This window comes from Pygocentrus nattereri, chromosome 9 (assembly GCF_015220715.1).
Source record: "Pygocentrus nattereri isolate fPygNat1 chromosome 9, fPygNat1.pri, whole genome shotgun sequence".
NCBI classification, from domain to species: domain Eukaryota; kingdom Metazoa; phylum Chordata; class Actinopteri; order Characiformes; family Serrasalmidae; genus Pygocentrus; species Pygocentrus nattereri.
This window is the reverse complement of record NC_051219.1, coordinates 4,385,837-4,404,895: the sequence shown is the minus strand read 5'-3', so window position 1 is coordinate 4,404,895 and position 19,059 is coordinate 4,385,837. Positions and strand designations below refer to the sequence as shown.

Below are 19,059 nucleotides of genomic sequence, written 5' to 3'. Positions count from 1 at the left end.
AAACTTATAAGGAATTGAGTGATCAGTCAAAGATAAACAAATTGAAAGAGGGTCTACATTTTTTTCCATTTCCAGATGTGAATGTGACATTTACCCAAAAGAATAATGACAGGCATTCAATCAAATATGTGTGGCTCCAAGTTAGGTTTACAAAAAATAATATCATGGCATCCAAAAGACGGTTGGTTAGTGTAGTGGGTAACATCTCTACACTGTAGACTGGGGTTCAATCCCTGCCTGGGTAAGCAGCCTACACTATACCAATAAGAGTCCTTGGGCAAGACTCCTAACACCACCTTGGCCTACCTGTGTAAAATGATCACATTGTAAGTTGCTCTGGATAAGAGCGTCAGCAAAGTGCCATAAATGTAATGTAATGTAAATGAGACATCATAGAAAGAACGTCATTTAAAGTACGCCAACAATGAGCGTCGCTCCAAAAAAGTCTGGAATAACCACATTGAAAAAAAGGTGAACAGCAGATTTAAATCTCTTCTAGCCGGAGAGATCAAAGGCTCACCGTTATGGATTTGTGTTAACGTTAATTGTTATAGTGTCTTTCTGTGTCACTGTAGCTCTAATAAAGAGACATTAAATCCTGAGCACTTGAACGAAAAGAGGCATCCTGTTTTAATAGCATTAAACTAAGTGAACCTCTCTGAGATCATGGCTTCTGTATCAAGCTGTTCTTAATAAACATTGTGAATGAAATACTGCATATATTGTACATTTTAGTTAAAAGGTCTTTAGTCAGGATGTGTGATGAGATTTCCTGGTTCACTGAACACTTTAAGCCGTTATCAAGGCGAGGGCTGTTTTTTAAATAAGGAATTCAAAAGAATGTTCAAGATATATATACGTATGTACATTGTTAAACATGACATGAACTACATATGAACATAGATCTGCACATTAAACAATAATATTAGTTGTTAAATTGGATCTAATTTAGATCATGAATATATAATAAAATGAATTAATATCATTTAAATATTCTAATCAGAAATTATTCTTGTATTAGTCCAAACCAAACAATCAGTCCATTGCTTGTCAGATTCATAGAAGTTTTAGACTGTAATAACAACTATGTGACAATAGAGGGCGACGTTAACACTCCAAATGTAACAGATGCCCATACACCAGTCAGCCATAACATTCTGACCACTTACAGACTGTAGTCCATCTGTTTCTCTGATACTCTGTTACCCTGTTCTTCAGTGGTCAGGACCCCCATGGACCCTCACAAAGCAGGTACTATTTGGGCGGTGGATCATTCTCAGCACTGCAGTGATGTGGTGGTGGTGTGTTAGTGTGTGTTGTGCTGGTACAAGTGGATCAGATACAGAAGTGCTGCTGGAGTTTTCATGAACAGTCCAGTGTTTGTGTCTTTTCACCCCTGTAACTGGTAATTTCTTTCAGAAATTGGTTGTGAAGAACCTGTGTTGACATCTAGATGCAATTCTTGCCTGGAAGTGAACAGAATTTTATTCACAAGTCGTGAAACATACCGGTGGTCTCCATCAGTCAGTTCGTCTTTCGGTCCCAATTTTGATGAGAATTTTCTGTAGATATGGACTTTTGCCATTGCTGGTTAACCTGTATGATTGTACTCTTGGATACAACTGCACATTCAGCTGCTTCCTTCACACTGCGGCCTCCGCTGCCCAAATGCAATCACTCCTTTTTGCCACCACACATTGAACGAGACCTTCACTGCACTGTGCCACCTTTTCTCGATCTATGAATCCTGTCACACACCTTACAGGTATTTATAGCCCAATCATCCTCATGCAAATGCCATCTGCAGAAGCCTGAATTTACTACCACCTTAAACATGCAAGGGCACAAATTTTTTGTCCGGGGAGCTTACTAGATATACATAGAACACACCAAACACTATGAACACGTTTAAAATGAACATTTATTTATTGCCTCAAATACATTTCCTTGAGCAGTTACAGCTAGGCAGTTTCTTAAAAAAAGTACAGTACATTTAATTTAAAATTAAATCATGATGGCGAAACTATAGCAACACTTACAATATCCTAAAATGTACATCTTTACAGAGTTCACAAATAAAAAATGAAAATAAAAAAAACTAAAAAGTGCAAAAAGAAATGAATTCAATGAACAATAACAGTCTCCACCAGTGAAACAGAAAACATGTACAAATGAGAAAAACATTTATAAACATACTTCATAGTTTTATTAATTTTGGCATATTTACATTGATATTAACAACAGGCCGAGGGTTCTGATCGTTCCACCTTTGCACTATTCACTTTGATAAGGTGGTATCTTTTGAACAGTGCTAACGGGAAAAACAAAGTCACAGTAAACAATTTGTTTTGTATCATCAAAGCCAGATAATAAATATCATAACGGCAGACTAAGAAAATTTCAGGAGGGTCAGAGACAGGACATTTCTACAAAGAAAATAAATAAATAAAATCAGAAATATTCTGAAGAGTGAAGGTGATTGTGACGAACAATGGAGTTACCAACCTAACCAGTGTGCTTTAAATGTGCTGTTTATCAGTAGTGAGGGGGTGGAGCTGTTTAAGTAAACAAATGCAAAACAAAAAAATACAGACATTTGTGAAGTGAAATTCTGAAAGGAAATGTACATCATTACTCCCTTGAGCAAACCACCGGCTAACGTGGTCCTCTTTGCAGATGATAAAATAAGCCTAAAATTACGAGATTCATAATTCATTTATAGCTATGGTCCATAGTGTTTCCCTTACGAGAGTCTGAATGTTTTACCCAGCTAGCTAAATAAAAACAGCTCAAATCCTTACAGTTGTTTCTACCTTACTTTAAAACTGTTGCATGGCTACTCGCAGCGAGAATCCAGTTGAACGTAAGCATGGCTTCCTTGTTGAACTAGCTAAAATATGTCTATATCTTGTATACAATCTGATAAACATCTATAAATTCCTATCAAAGCATTTCTACATGGTTTATGGCCTTAAGAACAACTTACACACATAACCAATCGAGGACTGAGCTGTTACTGGCTGAAGTTAGGCTAATTTTTATGTAGCTACTCTAGACGTAGATATTTTTATGCACTAACTTATTGATCTGATGGTCTGCGTAGGCACCTGCACATTAAATGGGATAAACACATTAAGATCCTTCAAATGCTAACTTGAAGGCTTCTACGGCAATGAGGCGTCCAAAAACAAGCGACCGGCTTATGGCTTGTGAAAGGCAGGAGGGTATTAAAATGCAAACGGTACAATGCTTGGAGCACCTATATAACAAACCTTCTAGCCAGCAGCTGAAATCTGATGGTGATCCCTTTTAGTCCATCTTTTTCCACACTGCCTGCAAGCTTTGGCTTTCCAACCTTTAGGCTGAGACTTGGATTTTTCTTAAAAATATATATATTTAAACAGGTAATATTTCATTTGAACTAAACTTCTATTTTAAACACATTGGAAACTATAGCTATGACCATTGAGTAGTGCATCATGAGTCTTCATATGAAAGAAAAATAAATGGTTTCTCTATGTGATCAAGTGTGGTGTACTTCTTAGATCCACTTAAACTGGGAAATTTCTAACTTGGTGCAGGTGAAGCTGTCTGAACATGATCAGCATTATGTACATCAATGTTGTGAGCAAATGTGCTTTGTGCTGTTGTTAAGTAGTGTAACATTTTCCATATGGTAGCTTGTTTGTGCTGCGGTTTTTATTCCCTGCTTGTATGCGTTGAGTGCACAGTACATTTCCCGTCATCCCTGCTCCTCAAGGCCGCGGTGCACCAACCCAATGGTCGCCAACAAACACAACACTTCAGCGTTGGCAGTTGGCTTCAGAGAATTCCACAACAAGAACCGAAAAGCCAAAAGGCCAAGACCATCCAGAACAACCTGAATGGGAGAACATTCTAGAAAATTGGTTTACAACCTTGCTCTACCTTCCTGAGATTGCTTGAACAGATCATCAGTCTACTTAATTAGTTGGATCAGGTGTGTTACATTTGGGCTGGATATGAATTGTATCAGAAGATAGATCTCCAAGAGGAGGGTTAATGATCCCTGTTCTAGAACAATGTGAACATGGGAGAACGTTCAAGAACAGTTTGAATGCACATTTTAAAACACATTTTAAAAGATGCAATAAAGGATTCTTTGAGAGATCTCATGAAACATCAGTTTCTGACACGGCCCTCTAGACCCCCCAGATTTTTCCTTCATCCCTGCAAGTAGGACTTGAGCAAAATATAGACTTGGGGGGCCTGAGGACCAGGTGGGGAATCACTGCCATAGCAGAACCACTTCTGTTTTGCAAAAAAAAAAAAAAAAAACATGCTTGAAAAAAATGAGTGTGAGAAGAACCTTTTAAAGGTTTAAAGAACCTTCCAATAACAAAAGATCCTACACCAATTTAGAGGTTCTTTCCAGAACCTTTACGTCATATGAATGTTCTTTAAACTTTAAGAAGGTTCCTCACTCACACATTTCATTTACAAAAATGTTCCTCTAATCATCAATTGAAACTTTCTTCAGTGGTTCTTCTCTGGCATGATCCAAAGAAGCCTTTCTGGCACCTTTATTTTTTAAGTGTGGGTGAGAACATTCTACACTGTTAGCAAAAAAAAAATGGTGCTGTATAGTGCTGATGAAGGGTTATATGACACGTATCAAAAGTGCAACTCAGAGCCATTTTAAAAGGGTTCTTTAAAGAATCATCTACAACATAATTTGAGCATGCAGAGAATGATTTCTGCTCTCCAATGATTGCTTTAGTATTCATGGTTTTATATTGAATTTTTGCCTTTACTAACAAAGAACCCGTTTTTAAAGAGTGTAGAACATTCTAGAGACTCTCAATGTGCAGGCATAGCACATCAACCCAGTGTTTGGGTTTGTTGGTGTTTGTTGGAGAACATTAGGTCGGTATACTCTTAGCCTTACGCAAAACTGCTGGAACTAAGACACTGGAACTTCTCTCGCAGAGACTGGACAATTTTGGGCTGACCTAGGGCTTGCTGGCCATCATCTGGGTCATTCCACATGTAGCCATGCAGTGCTGAGTCAAAGCTTGCTGAAACCTCTTGTCCCTTCGCCAAATGGGTTTGCAAGGCTAGGTTTGTGTTGCTCTGCAGCTGGGAAGAGACAGGAGGCACTCTGTTTCTGTCCTCACCCTCATCCTCTGATCGGATCTCAACATAATCGTCGTCATCTTCCTCGTTGTCCTTGAAGTTGGCCAGGTAGTTCTGTGTGGCACTGAGTGCATTCAGGGGTGACTTCCTATTCAAAACCAGCACTTGCTGAGAGTCCCTCAGTGTGAGGTCACATGATGAGGAGAGGTCAGCAGTCATCTGAGCAGGACATTCAGGGAAGCTGTGTTGCCGTGGTCCCAAACCATGCCCTGCAGCGTTAGTCCCTGAACGATTTATGTGTCCGTCCAATCCCCGATTACTTGTACCCCCACTGTTCTCTTTCTCTTGCTGCTCAGCCAGTGATGACGAAGACTGGCAACGGTTGTAGGGTGGAGTTTTAAAGTTGCGCTGTCCCAATGTGCTGTAAATGTGCTCAGAATCATCCTTGCTGGGTGGGGTCACACAGGCACTCCAGCGCTGATTGGGTGGAGTGCTCGGAGTGGGTGGAAGGCTCTTCAGGGCAGGGACAGAGGTGGCAGGAGTCAGCTTTCGTTGAGGGGTCGAAGAGCGCCCTCCTCCGACTTCAGCAGGCCAGGACACAAAGTCAGCAAGTTCACCATTGCTGTAGGTACAGTTCAACCAGTCAGCCTCCAGGGTGGCGCTCTCAGGTAAGGATGGAGAGGAAGCCAAACCTGGACTTGAACGAGCAGAAAGTGGATGTGGGCCTGCAAAGCTGATTGAGGACTTCAGCACTGGAGGAGTGGTGGGAGGCTCCTTAAACATCACCTGCTCATATAACTGAGAATACTCAGCTATTCTTGCTCCTGAGATAATGCAAATGGGCATAAAAAGTGAAAAATTCAGTGAAAATAATCAGAGGAAAAATATGGCTTTAAAATAAAAGTTACTGGAGTTTGGTGTGTAATTCAATCTGTAAGAAACGGAAATATATTCTGCACAATTAAGTATTTAAATGAAAGGTATTCAAGTCCAGACCCTGAATCTAGTTTTGGGTCACTGGTAGATATGATACTGGATGGCTAACGGTTCAGTTATGTCATAGCAGTGATTACAAAATCCTGGACCTAAAACTAGATTCAAGGTTGAAATGTGAATGGTTCAAACAAAAAATAAAAAAATACTGAAACTGTAACCAGGTAAGCAACAGAATGAATGACAATGAAATGGCTACAGGAAATCAACTACAGCTATAAGCTCACCTATAGCTGCCCCGCCTTGCTTTTTCTCTTCCAGAATGGCAGCCAGGTCTTTTGGTTTGCTTGTCCTGAGTCTTGCACAACTGGGCTCATGGTCCATGCTCTTCATCTTCAGCAGTTGATTAGCCTTTTTGATCTTCTGACTGTACTGCCTTGCCATGAGGTAGACTCTGTTTTTACCTTTCTCCCCTAAGTCAAGCAGCTGGTCCCCAATTTCCCCACCAAGTAGAAGACCAGAGGATGCCAAAGGAAGGAGAGAAGGATCCAAACCGCTAAACAGTGCCTGAAGGTCAGAGTCTTTTTGTGGAGGAGGGTCCTCGTCATCCATTCGGAAACTTCCACTGCTAATTCTGGCAAGTTTTTTCCGGATGCTCTTGACAGTTCCAGGTTGGGGTTCTGGGCTAGGAACTTGTGGAACTGAAGGCGTAGCTGGAGATGGAGGGGATTCCGGCTCATCTATCTCAAACGTAGGCTCTCGCACAAGTTTGGGAACACTGAGGACTGGGAGCTGGAAGGTTGGAATGGGTTTGGAAACTGGAGGGCTGGGTGATGCAGTGGTTCTCTTCACTTTCTTAACACCCTCTGAGGGTGGTTTGAGAGGAGAGTCAACGTCCTTGCTTCCAGAGTTACATTTCTTGCTTGGAGATTGATGTGCCTTGCTTGGGGAATCTTGAGTTTTTTGTTGGGATTCTTGTGCTTTCTGTGGAGATTTGTATGCTTTGGTTGGAGATTTTGACTGCTTGTATGATTTGTCTGGAGAGTTGTGCATTTTATTTTGGGAACTGCATGTCTTGCGTGGTGACTCTTGTCCATTGACAGGAAAAGCAGCAGGAAGCTTGTCTGGTTTCTTTTCATTATTCCGGATGTAGTTCTCCAGATCATTCCAGATTTCGTCCACTTGTTCTGACATGTGATCAGCTACAGACTGTTGTGATGGCGCATCTGAAGTTAACGAATCACTGTCCATCTCAGTAATTGATACAATTGGAATTTCTGGAAGGGGTCGATTTGCCCCTTTGCAGATATCTAGATTTAGGCTCTCCTCAGAAACACTTGTGCCTGTGCTCTGGTTAACAGTTAGGTCTATCCCAGGCAACTGCTGGTTATCTTGTTTGACTACTTGTTCATTTCCTCTCCTTGACTCAGTGGAGGAAGCAGGGATTTCACAGAACATAATGGTATCATAGATGTTCTCTTCCTCCATTGTCTGCAGGTCACTAGTTCCAAATGGTGCCCCTTCTTGGCCGGAGGACCTGTTGCTTTCAGACGAGGTTTCTGATTCCACTGGAGAAACTAAAATTTGTGGAGGTACAACTGGTTTGGGCTCTGTGACTACAGAAACACGGTTAACCTCCTGTTCCTTCCGAATCAGTCCCATGGCCTGCAACTCCTCATAACTAATATTATCGTAAACATTCTCAATGTCATCAATTGTCAGCTGCTCAGCTGAGGAAGAGCCAGATATCTCATTACTTGATGACTCAGTGTTATGTTCTTCTTCATGGACAGGCTGCTTTGTAGGGCTTTGCCGCTCACTTTGTTTCTCTCCAACACTGCTAGCTCTGCGTAGCACTCTGCTGCCACTGGCTGGAAGGTCTAACTGCATCGTCTGTGCTTGATCAACGTGCCAGCTGCAGGGTCGTCCAGGAGGATCATCTGTGGTGTCATGATCACTTTCTGCATCCTGTCCACTTGTATCATTCTCAGTGGGCACAAACATCTGATAGATGTCTTCATCATCATCAATCTGGATGGTCTTTTGTCGAGTGGGGAACATGGCTCTGCGAACTCTGTGGTCTGCCCATATGTTTGAGACAGAATGCCCTCCAGTGGTACCCAAGAAATGGGAAATATGCTCATCAGCAGGTGGTTCAGCAGGGCATGTCACCTGTAGGATGGGTGTGTGGACTACTTCCAGCTGCAGAGACTCTTTGGCTGCCTGTGAAAGAAACCCAGACAAGCCTTAAACATAAATTTTGCTTTAACCATATGCCAACAGCTACACGCTGCACATATTTTGCCCCACCTGTAGATCAGCATGGTCAAGGTTGTGGTTCTTCCACCGGTCGATGCTGTCCACTGACACCTGTGGGTTAAGCCTTTTCCTGCTGGTCTTTCCAGGTACACGAAGCTTCCCTCCAGAGCCCTAAACATAGAAACATACAGAGGGTTTAGGCCTGCATTCCCAAAAACAATGTGCGAAGAATGGTGCAAGATTCTGGAACTTTTTTGGAAGATTGTTGATCCTCTATATCCTCCTCAACAATCATCAAAGATGAAAAGTATCACATGACATGTGTAGGATAGTTGGCCCAAATCAAGCATCCACCGCAAAACGTAATTTTTTCTGTTTCTGAACAGTCGTATATATTTATACGACTTTTATACGACAGAAGACATGCATTGCATTCAATAACCAAGTCTTACAACACTTTATCAAAAGCCATACCCTACAGGTCAAACAGACTTACCAGTCCGCTGTCATCCTCATCATCAGCATCCTGTGGGTGTAACCCCTCTTCTACATCACTGTGGTCACCAGGGTCTAACGACTCTTGTGACTGGTTAACGAGGCTACGGGATCGACCAATGGTGCCCAGGTGGACCACGGGAGACAGCAGGGTGGCTCCAAAACTGCTCCGCTGTAACAGGTCCCAACAATAGATTAGGAACTGAATCACTATATATTCATAAATATATTTTAGTTGTACTTCACGCTAACTAAACAACTATGGTTTTATGGAAGACTCTGATAAGTGAAATGGAACCTACCTTCTGTATGTCTGGGCTGGATACTGTTGTTAAAAAAAAATCGAAAGAGAGAAATTCACTCAATGACCACATCAGATATATAATACCATTCTTATAGTCAGTCACAAACAAAACAAAAAAAAATCTACTTACTTGCATGCTTGTTTTTGAGCAATTTCGATAAGGGTTCTAGGCAGAGAGAAGCAAACCATTAGCATCAACAGTTTTCAATCTTTTCAGTCACACAAGTGTGCAGCCACTTAGGGTTATTCTACTTCCTATGAGCCTCACCTGTCTTCCTGCGGGTTCTCCTGGGAGAGGGGCCTTCTTTAAGGTTGATTCTGTTTTGGCCCTCAGGGCTACATTGCAAGCCTGGGTGATCTAGACAGAGGGAAAAAGTACATTAAACTAAAATATTTTTTTTTTCACCACTCAATTTCTTTAACAAATTTTTGACATAGTTTCATGCCACTCAAGGACAATGAGATATTTTTGTGAGGATGTTATGTCAAATATATCAAAGTAATGATGGAATTCCCAACACTAGAAGAAATAAGGTTATACTTACGCACATCCATTTCCAGAATGGCTTGCTTAGCCTGCAGAAGGAAATGGCAAGAGGTTACTACTCTTTTCTTTCATATCACAACTGCAACCTTAATGGGTTACCCTTTCTGTGACAGTTGGTGATTAGGGTTGGATGTTGTGGAACTTTTTGATATTAATAGAATTTTTTGAATGCCTTCTCTTAAATCACAAATTCAAAGTGGACGTGGCCTAAAGAGAAAATGAGTGTGACTAGCAGGAAGTGGGTTAATTTACTGATGTAACAAACTGATGACTAATGAAGAAGTGCTGACATTAATAACATACATATAGAATGTGACTTAAACAGCCAATCAGCAGACTGGATTTTGCCATTCATTTTGCAATACACTGTTGTACTGAAATACTTTGGTTGGTACCATAAAGGTAGTGCTATCAGCCCTATACATGAGACTGTGTGTTGAAATACTTTGTAGTCTAAGGCTTAGTCTGCAGCCTAGAAACCAGCTTTACTTCACGTTTTAGAGCAGAATTTATTTGGGGCACTGCTTTTAGGTTTTAGAGGACGTCACTTACGTCAGGGGAGTAAAATTCATTTAGGAGAGTACTTTATGCAGCCGTACATTTATTTTAGGAATGGGGTCAGATAAACTGGGTGAGAACTGCTCTATGAAAAGTCCTGTACTCCGCTGCAGCATTGAGTGCAGGTTATTTAGCTGACCCTTTTGTGTGGAGCTTTCTTGTTTTTAAATGCAAGGAAAAAAAAAAAAATCAAATATCACAGTGGCGCACTAAATTGTCTTGTGCTGTGATCTTTTGCAATTATGGGGCAAATGTGCCATTACCGAATGGACTATGTGTAGCTTTTGGGCACTGGGTGGCGCTGTGACCTTACAATCTCTACTAACAGCATTGCTGCTTCATTACGGTTTAATTTCTCCTTTAAATCTTGTTGCCCATTTCACTAATGGTTTCAAGGAGCTCTTGTCCACTTGGCCTCACCATTTCCTCTCGGGGAAATCCCCAGGGCCATTCCATGGTTTATAAGCTCAAGAGAAGGGTGTTAGATGAGCCCTTGGATGGATAAACAATCAAGTGAGCAGAACTTGCCCAGAAATGATTGCATCTCTTTTCAATACCGTAAACTATTGGTGGACAAAGCTGTAAGTAAGTCCCAGCTGAAACCTACTTAAAAATGCTTAACATTCGATTTTCTGGGCTTTAAGTTACAAACTACCCCACCCAGTATACAAGAGAGCCAATACAACTTTATCACTTTATTCTGCTAACTGGCTATTTAGCATGCTAAAGTCTACAACAAGAAAATGAAAGGCAAGACACCAAAATTTATAGCCAGTCAAATCAATTAATCACAATTTTTGTGGATATTATGTCCTCAAAAAAGCACTGCAGAGTCTCCATGTCTAGCTGAATTGCTCACTGATGCCAACATAGCCAAGGGCAGGTGCGTTCCATGAGTTTAATATTATCCCCTCCTCCTGTTTGGCTGCAAGTGGTCACTTATGTAACATAGGTGTGACACACTGCTATGAGATGAATATAAAATAAATCAAAATAAAAAAAAGTATTGAAATGTGGCCTTGCACCAATTCTTCTCTAAAAACAAACAGGCAGGCAAGAACGTTTTCTTCTTGCCTAAAGAAGCCCAAAACAGAGCAAGAGAGAATACAAGTGTGAAACTACTTATGGTAACGAGTGCAAGGTGGGAAAATGTGCATTGTGCAAGGTGGGAAAATGTGCATTCTGACCTTAGCTGGGATTTTGGCAGGATGGTTCTCCAGGATGAGTCTTTTAAGGTGCTGGATCCACGTTCGCTTGTCCTGCTGAGACTTGGCCTGAAGATGGAAGCAGAAAGCATATGCTCAAAACATTGGAGCTGAACTGCCTGTAGCAAAACAAGTATCGCAGCCTGATATGGAAGATAAGAACCAAGCACATCAATCAAAAGCAGCGCCTTAGCTTCCTCATGCTGCCCTGCAGGCAGAGACCAGTAACTACAGCAAGAGTGAACCTGAGGAAAACATTTTGAGTTACGTCACCCCACCAAATATCCTGACATTGACCGTTATACCACAGTCCGACTGGCTGAAAAGCACTCTACCCATGTTGTTACATCTGGTCTCTGTAGCCCTTGTACTTGATCCAGAAAGCATGAGCATGGCTTGTCTTCGATCTTGGCTCCTGCCACTCCACTGCTGTGTTCTCTTCATTGGTTTCCTGATTTACAACCCTGATACTTGCCAACAAAGCTAAAAATGTACCAGCCCTTTCCTACCCAACGGCAAAGTCAAAACCTAATCACACCCATCTAGCTTAGGGTATGGCCCTGCTTCACCCACTACTCTTCAAGACGCATGGAAAACAAGCATCAAGACTTGTCTCTGTCCTGGCACCCAACAAACCTCCAGCTAAGCCTTCAAATGCAGACTGAAGACCCATCTCCTTGCGAAGCCCTTAAATGACCACTAATCTAGCACTTAAAATGTGCTGCATTTTGTATCTTTCTTTCCAGACATCAGCACTGGCTCTTGTTTCCGGCAGTACTTTAGCTCAAGAGCAGTTTGGACTAAGCAAGAATATAATAGTATAAAACCAATAGAACATCAAAAGGTCATGTTTAATTTGGTAAATAACATCACGGCTATGATGATCTACTACAATCCAATCACAGCAATGAGGGTGTTTGTGATACTCTCACCCTTTTGTGCTCTGCTGTACTTTTGCTAGAACAGTGACAACCTGACATGGAAAAGCAAGTCAATTAAAACATTTCTTCATTATCAGTCACTAAACTTCATACAGTTTAAGGGTTAGGGTTTTGCAATGCTAAGGTAGGATAACAGTGGCCTGTGCCCAGCTTGGGTCCTTGCAGACCATCACCATTACGTTACTATTACTCAGTGACACAGAGCCAAACGTGTGGTTGTTTATTAGGAGAAATAATGTTAGCATGCTCAGCTAAAGCGTTTGGGAAATGGAGACTGAAACTGAGAATGGTAACACTGATAAACACCAAGGGGGTACTGACACAATATTCTTAACTTTCAGTTTATTGCACTCTAGTTTTGTTTGATGGTAGCTATCTGGATAACTAGCTTGATTACTATGATTACATGTTTACGTTTCAGCTGTGCACCTATGATTGGCTGCTAGATAACATATGACAGTTGACTGTCGACTTCGATTGAGTAAGTTAAGATTTCTTAACTTGAACAAAGAAGCTGTAAGATTCCTAAAACAAGATAAGATTTGCTTCTGTAATACAATTTTTTTTTGAAAAACCTTATCTTGACCGGTCAGAAGGGCTGATGCACTGCTTTGTGTGCTTTCACCAGTTTTAACTAATTCAAATGATCAGTTTTTTGAGAATCAATAGCGTTAGTACAAAGAAAACACTGAATTTAGTTGCAGTTGAAGCTTTAGTGTCCAAAATTACCTCCCCTCACATCAACCTGACCGCCACAAACAGCTGAACAGACACATAACCAGCTATAACAGAGCAACTACACACACTGCAGGCTGACCAAGGAGAAAAAAGAAAAACAATCCAACTTCCATCATTTGTTACATAACGCCGCTAACGGTAATGAGTCCATTGAAAAAAAGACAAAGGATGGGACGGAACATTTTGCACAAACAAAAGCAAACAAGCGTGGACTCGAAAACGAACCATGGCAACAGTGAAACAATATTCATAAAATAACAAGGTGTAAGGGCTCCTGGAGAAACTGTTAGCTATAAAAATGGATTAATAAGCACAGCTGAAATGATGGGTTTACTGTTATTGGCTTCTGTGATGACAGAGAACCAGAAAAGAGTTTCAGCTGTGTACGTACGCACACACATACACAGGCTCATGTTGTTAGCTGTCAGGTGACGGTTCAGACTTGTAGGTCAGTTATAACAGTTTAGGCCTCAGGCTAGACCCACACAGACATGGTGGAGTTTCTGAGCGCAGGGGTGTGGTGTTATTAGGCTAAAGTTCACTGCACTGGCCCATCCATCTAAAAAAAGCGCTCCTCAGGCAAGACATTCCAGACTGTGTGTGTTGTTTACCTGCACTGTGTGTTGCAGTTTGGGGTTCTTATAGTGAAAAACACTAAAGCTCAGGGGCTCCTTAGGAATGACCTCCACCAGCATCAGGTTACAGCACTAGAGAAAGAGAAACAGAGATGAGCAACAGCACCAAAACTGAACTGAACTGGAATCAGCCAGAAATTAACCAATTTCAATTCTGAAGGAAATACGAGATGTGAAATGCTTTACATAAAGACTGGAACAACCATTCAGCTTCAGCTGGAGAATATCAAAAAAGTGGAGCTGAACCTGATATTTACAGCTCTATGTGAAACACAATGTGAGTGTTTCAAAAGCCCAGCAACCCTGCATTGCAACAGGTGGGCTACAGTCTGTAACAGGAGGAGCTATATGGTAGATGTTTCTGATAAAATGGCCTACAGTTTCAAGGCAGATTTTACAGAATAATCCGACATATCAGCACAGATGTGGATGTTTTCCTTGTATTTTTGTACCCTCACCAGTATGTGTGCCTTGTATGTGTAGGTTTCCTCCCGTTTCTTGGTGATGAGGAGCAGTTTATCAAAGAGGAAAAGCGTTCTCTCGTTCTTCACTCTCTGAACCCGGAACGTTCCCTCCAGAACCAGCTCACCATAGCCAATCAGATCAGGACCCTGCCAGTTGGTCAGCAAACTCTGGATCTCCTGCGAGACAGAAAGAGAGAGTGTAAGTGGGGTTAATATCTCAAGACATCTCAATAGTTTATTAAATGCTACATTTTTATTGATTGAGGTGATATTGATTATATTTTGCTCAGATCTGAGCTTACTGACATGACAGTGTCCCTTAAATGAACCACACGAGTCAACGTCAAACGTCATGAAGATAATTTGGTCAGAATAGCTCTGTATCTGTATCAGAGTAGCTGTTCATTATTAGAGCGAGACGAAGGTGAAAAAAGGTCAGATGCATTGCTTTTGCAGCGCTTACAGGCACATGCTTCAAGTTAGCCAGCACTACCATGTTAACCTCTTTCTGTAGTGACCCTTTTGGCCATTCCATCAGTGGAATTGAAATCGACTGGGAAATGTCTTATCGATATGACCGAATTAAATATTCTGGACCTGTAACTCTTATCAGCCTGGTAAAGTGAACACAGTGGAGAGAAAGAGAGGGATTAATAAACACACAAATGAAAAGAGAAAAGATACAGATACATAAAAACTTTACAGAGGTCTACATTAAATCTGGGGTCAGCAACATGCATCTGTTTTCCTGCCCTGTTGCGGCTCCACAGCTGAATGAGATCAGTAGGTAATAATGAAATAATCCTCCTCTACAGTTTAACAGTAAATGGTCTTAAACGCTGGAGTTAATATAGAACTGCTGATTCACCCTTTAACCCTGAAGATCAACGCAGACTACTGGTCACCATAGCGACACAGACAACAGTCTCGGCTAGCTAGTAGCTATGAAAAGGCAAAGAGAGAGATTTAAGACGAACATTGATAATTTGGAGACGAATGGACTTAATTTGTGTTTATAGTCACTCCAGCTGGTTTCCTGAAACATTTAATTTGCAACGAGAATCTGACTTCAGCTTCATGACTTTAGTGTTTCTCCTTCACATTTCTCTGTTCCACCTTAAGTGGTATAGCAATTGCATTTTGGTGCCTCAAGCACTATTTAAGGTGGAACGGGAGAATTCAAACAAGAAGCTGGCAAACGAACAGCGAATTTAGCCTCGTAAAAACGTTGCGAGACATTTCACAAGAAACTGCTCTACTTTTGAGGGAAAATTTCCTGCTGGAGATGCGAGAAAAGCAGCTTTAGCTGAGCTGAAGCTTAAAGCAGCGCAAAGTGAGTCTTTTTTTACAACCTGCTTTTATTAAAAAGGAAAAGGGGCCAAAAACATCCCAACCAAAGAAAAACAGTTCTGGGACCAACAAAATACTCCTTTTTTAATTCCTGAGATTATCCCTCTGTTGTACACACTGTGACAGTAATGTTTAAAAACGTTTGGTTCACTTTTCTTGCTGCAAATTGACAAGATTACGGAAAATGAGAAGAGATTTGGGAAAAACACTGAAATGCATTCTACATTCTGTATGTGTATTTGTATTTAATGTGCTCTTCTGAGATAATAAACACCCATTGCCCAAATAAACAGCTTTTTAATTACGATTTTATGTGCAAGTTGCCCAAAACTTTTATTCTGTACTGTATTTGGAATGAAAATTAGTAACTTTTTATAAATTTCTATATCGATGTCACTCTCGAACAGTGTTGCTTCTAGGTAACATGCATATTTAAGTAATACAAATCATTTACATGACAATGAACGTTAGGAAGGAAATGACTTTACACTCCAATAGATGGATAAAAGGGGGGGAAAAAATGGGAAAATTAGAATTTTTCTGAAGGAAACTGCGTAGGACAGAAACATGGCATCCGCAAGCCACGCCATGCCAAAAAAAGACCTTTAAAATATCCACCAGGAACCACTTTTGACCGCATAGAAACTTTTTATTGGCTTATTCAGACTCCTCCCTTTATTACAAACCAAACATTTCATTGGGATTAAATTATCACAATATATTCATTATCAAATAATTGTAAATGGAGGAAAAAGAGTTTGTTGCCCTGAGGCAACATTATGCAATAGAGGGTTAATATTCGGTTTAGGATCAATTTCTGCTATATATAGATACTAATATCTCATGCTGTAGGGAACAAAACCTGGTGTCCCCAAAATTTGACTTTGTGGAAAATGGAAAAAATACATTCTTAGCCGTCAACAGATGAGGAAAATAAGGAAACAAGGAAAATAATCTCAGTTTAAGTAATTCTGGACAGTTTCTATTGGTCCATTCTTCATGAAAACAGCAACTGGTTACTATAATCATGAAAAAATAAAGGCAAAAATGAAGGTACAAGGTTTTTCAGAAAGGGACAATCAATATTAAGCTGATAAATTGTTCACACATTTACTTTTTTAATGCCGTGAGCGGCATGTTTCTTGTTTGACCTTTCGATTGATCTGTAGCTCCAGGCTGAAGCCCAGCTGCAGTGCACTGTTGCTATGACTGTAGTTCTTTCATTCAAATAGAGCAGTACACAGAGTTTGAAGTATCACTTACAAGCAAATCACAGCACTGACCCTTGCAGTATCAGTAATAAGGGCCATTAGAGGTGGATGGTGCTCGTGGGAGAACAAAGGACACATCTACAAAATATGTAACAAACATGTTACCTGCAGTCTGACTGTGTTCTCGTGCTTCCTCTTCATGTCGTTGATGTGCCAGGCCACTCTCTGCATAGTGTCGATGGCCTCCTGGACCACCTCATGCATCTCTGAGTCTTTCTCCAGGTGAGTGGCGATTTCCTACACAACACAGCAGTGAACAGCTGTTCTCAGATCAGTGCACATACACACCCCTGCAGCTGCGCCTGATACACTCCAACCAGCACCACACACTAACATATGAGTGTCACTGCTGTGCTCAGAATGGACCGCCACCCAAACAATCTTGTCAGTGGTGTGCCTATGGTGGTCTCCTTCCATTGATGGACAGGGTTATTTTTATTTTTATTTATAAGACACTTTCCGGTCATTTTCCAGAATACATCACTTCATTGATGATTACAAATAACAGTAATTATCAGACTCGCTCTAGTAATTGGATCAGCTGCCAGGTACCAAGAGTTTTTACGGAACTGGGAAAATCTGCTTTTAGTTACAGTGCACCAGTGAGCTGGAATTCACTACAGGAAACACTAAAACTCAGGTCACTGGTGTCACTCAGTCATTTTAAAATTTTAATATCAAACCACCTACAGACAGCCTGCACCTGTTTTACTTAATTATATTTATTTGTAACTTTTATTTTTGTATTAGTTCTCCTTAGTTTTTTTTTATCTCTTTTTATTTATTTATTTCCTCTCATTTTATTTTAAGTTTTTATGATTACTTTTTTAATTTGTGATATTGTACTATTACTTTACTAATTTCTTATCTATTTTGATCTTAATTTCTTACCATTTAAATCTCAAGTTCTATTTTTATCTACTTTTATCTTTTATTCACTGTTATTTAAAATTTTCTTTTAATTTAAAATGATTAAATGTAGTTATTATTTTCTTTGTCATGTCAATCCCTGTTTTTGTAAATGCTCGGCTACATTGAAAATGAGGGTTGCCCTCAATGTACTTCCGAGTCAAAATAAAGGTTGATTGATTGATTGATAAGAAGGGGCCGGTAACTGCAGTAACAGAAGGGCTACAGTCTGTAACTGAAAACCTGCAAAGTGAACCAATTTGGAAGGGTTTCTGATAAAATGGCCAATAAGTGTAGTAGGACACAGTAAACTGCACCTACTAAAGTGCATGTGCAGCAGTAGATGGTGTTTGAGGATCCTCTGGACTGGTGTGTGTGTGTGTGTGTGTGTGTGTGTGTGTGTGTGTGTGTGTGTGTGTGTGTGTGTGTGTGTGTGTGAGACTCTTACATGCAACAGTAGATGGTATTTGAGGATCCTCTGGACTGGTGTGTGGGTGTGTGTGTGTGTGTGTGTGAGAGAGAGTGTGTGAGAGACTCTTACATGCAACAGTAGATGGTATTTGAGGATCCTCTGGACGGGTTTGAGCAGATAGGAGCCGAGGGGCAGGGAGTGTTTCAGACTCTCCTGACGCTCACGCAGAAACTTTGCAACGGCCTTATTCCGCATACACTCGCTGAGAACAGCCACTGACCTGCACATAAACAAACACAACATTATTCTTCATACCCTCACTGGGAGCTTCAGACCTTAAATTTCGGTCCAGTTAAAGCCTGGGAACGTTCTCTGTCTGACCCGAATGTCCACACCAAGTTTTTCATTCAAACTCCACCAAATTCTGTCCCAACCCAACTGTCATCTGTCCCAGTTTAAAACTACACCCCCATCATTTTGTGCCAATCCGATTGTAACCCAGCAAGATTCAGTCTGTGCCCAACCGCATCTGACCAAATTCTGTCCGAACCCGACGCATCTGACCAAGTATATTATTATCTCATTGTGCGTTTAGAAAATCACACTACTAAGATTGAAGAGAGAAAAATAATGTGAGGAACCCCAACTTGAAATCTGTACCTGAACCAAACCTGACAAATATTTGAGAACTGGTGTCTGAACCTGACCAAGCCCTGAACAAACAGTCGATTATTACTCATTACAGTCACTCTGAACAGGCACAGACCCCACTGGGCGGTTTGTGAGGTCAGACCCTGCTGTTAATACTCTGACTTTACTGTTTATTAGAACTGCTGCACTGACTTGACATGCCTCAGCAACCTAGTGAGAGAGAGAGAGAGAGAGAGAGAGAGAGAGAGAGAGAGAGAGAGAGAGAGAGAGAG

The 19,059-nt window shown here is 40.9% G+C and overlaps 1 protein-coding gene across 2 annotated transcripts in view; it reads right to left on the bottom strand.

Moving 5' to 3' along the window:
• Positions 1-1,903: 1,903 nt before the first annotated feature.
• Positions 1,904-19,059, bottom strand: part of LOC108443471 (pleckstrin homology domain-containing family G member 1) — a 54,096-nt gene continuing 36,940 nt past the window's right edge. For both annotated transcript variants that reach the window (XM_017724179.2, XM_017724178.2), the window contains exons 6-18: positions 18,266-18,416; positions 16,921-17,052; positions 14,189-14,371; positions 13,707-13,802; positions 11,399-11,485; positions 9,652-9,682; positions 9,375-9,464; positions 9,237-9,272; positions 9,105-9,127; positions 8,804-8,974; positions 8,359-8,478; positions 6,336-8,271; positions 1,904-5,939 (exon numbers count right to left, since the gene is read on the bottom strand). In XM_017724179.2, the coding sequence (XP_017579668.1) occupies positions 4,924-5,939; positions 6,336-8,271; positions 8,359-8,478; positions 8,804-8,974; positions 9,105-9,127; positions 9,237-9,272; positions 9,375-9,464; positions 9,652-9,682; positions 11,399-11,485; positions 13,707-13,802; positions 14,189-14,371; positions 16,921-17,052; positions 18,266-18,416 (4,072 nt within the window). In that variant the 3' untranslated portion in view covers positions 1,904-4,923. The remainder of the gene's footprint in view (positions 5,940-6,335; positions 8,272-8,358; positions 8,479-8,803; positions 8,975-9,104; positions 9,128-9,236; positions 9,273-9,374; positions 9,465-9,651; positions 9,683-11,398; positions 11,486-13,706; positions 13,803-14,188; positions 14,372-16,920; positions 17,053-18,265; positions 18,417-19,059) is intronic.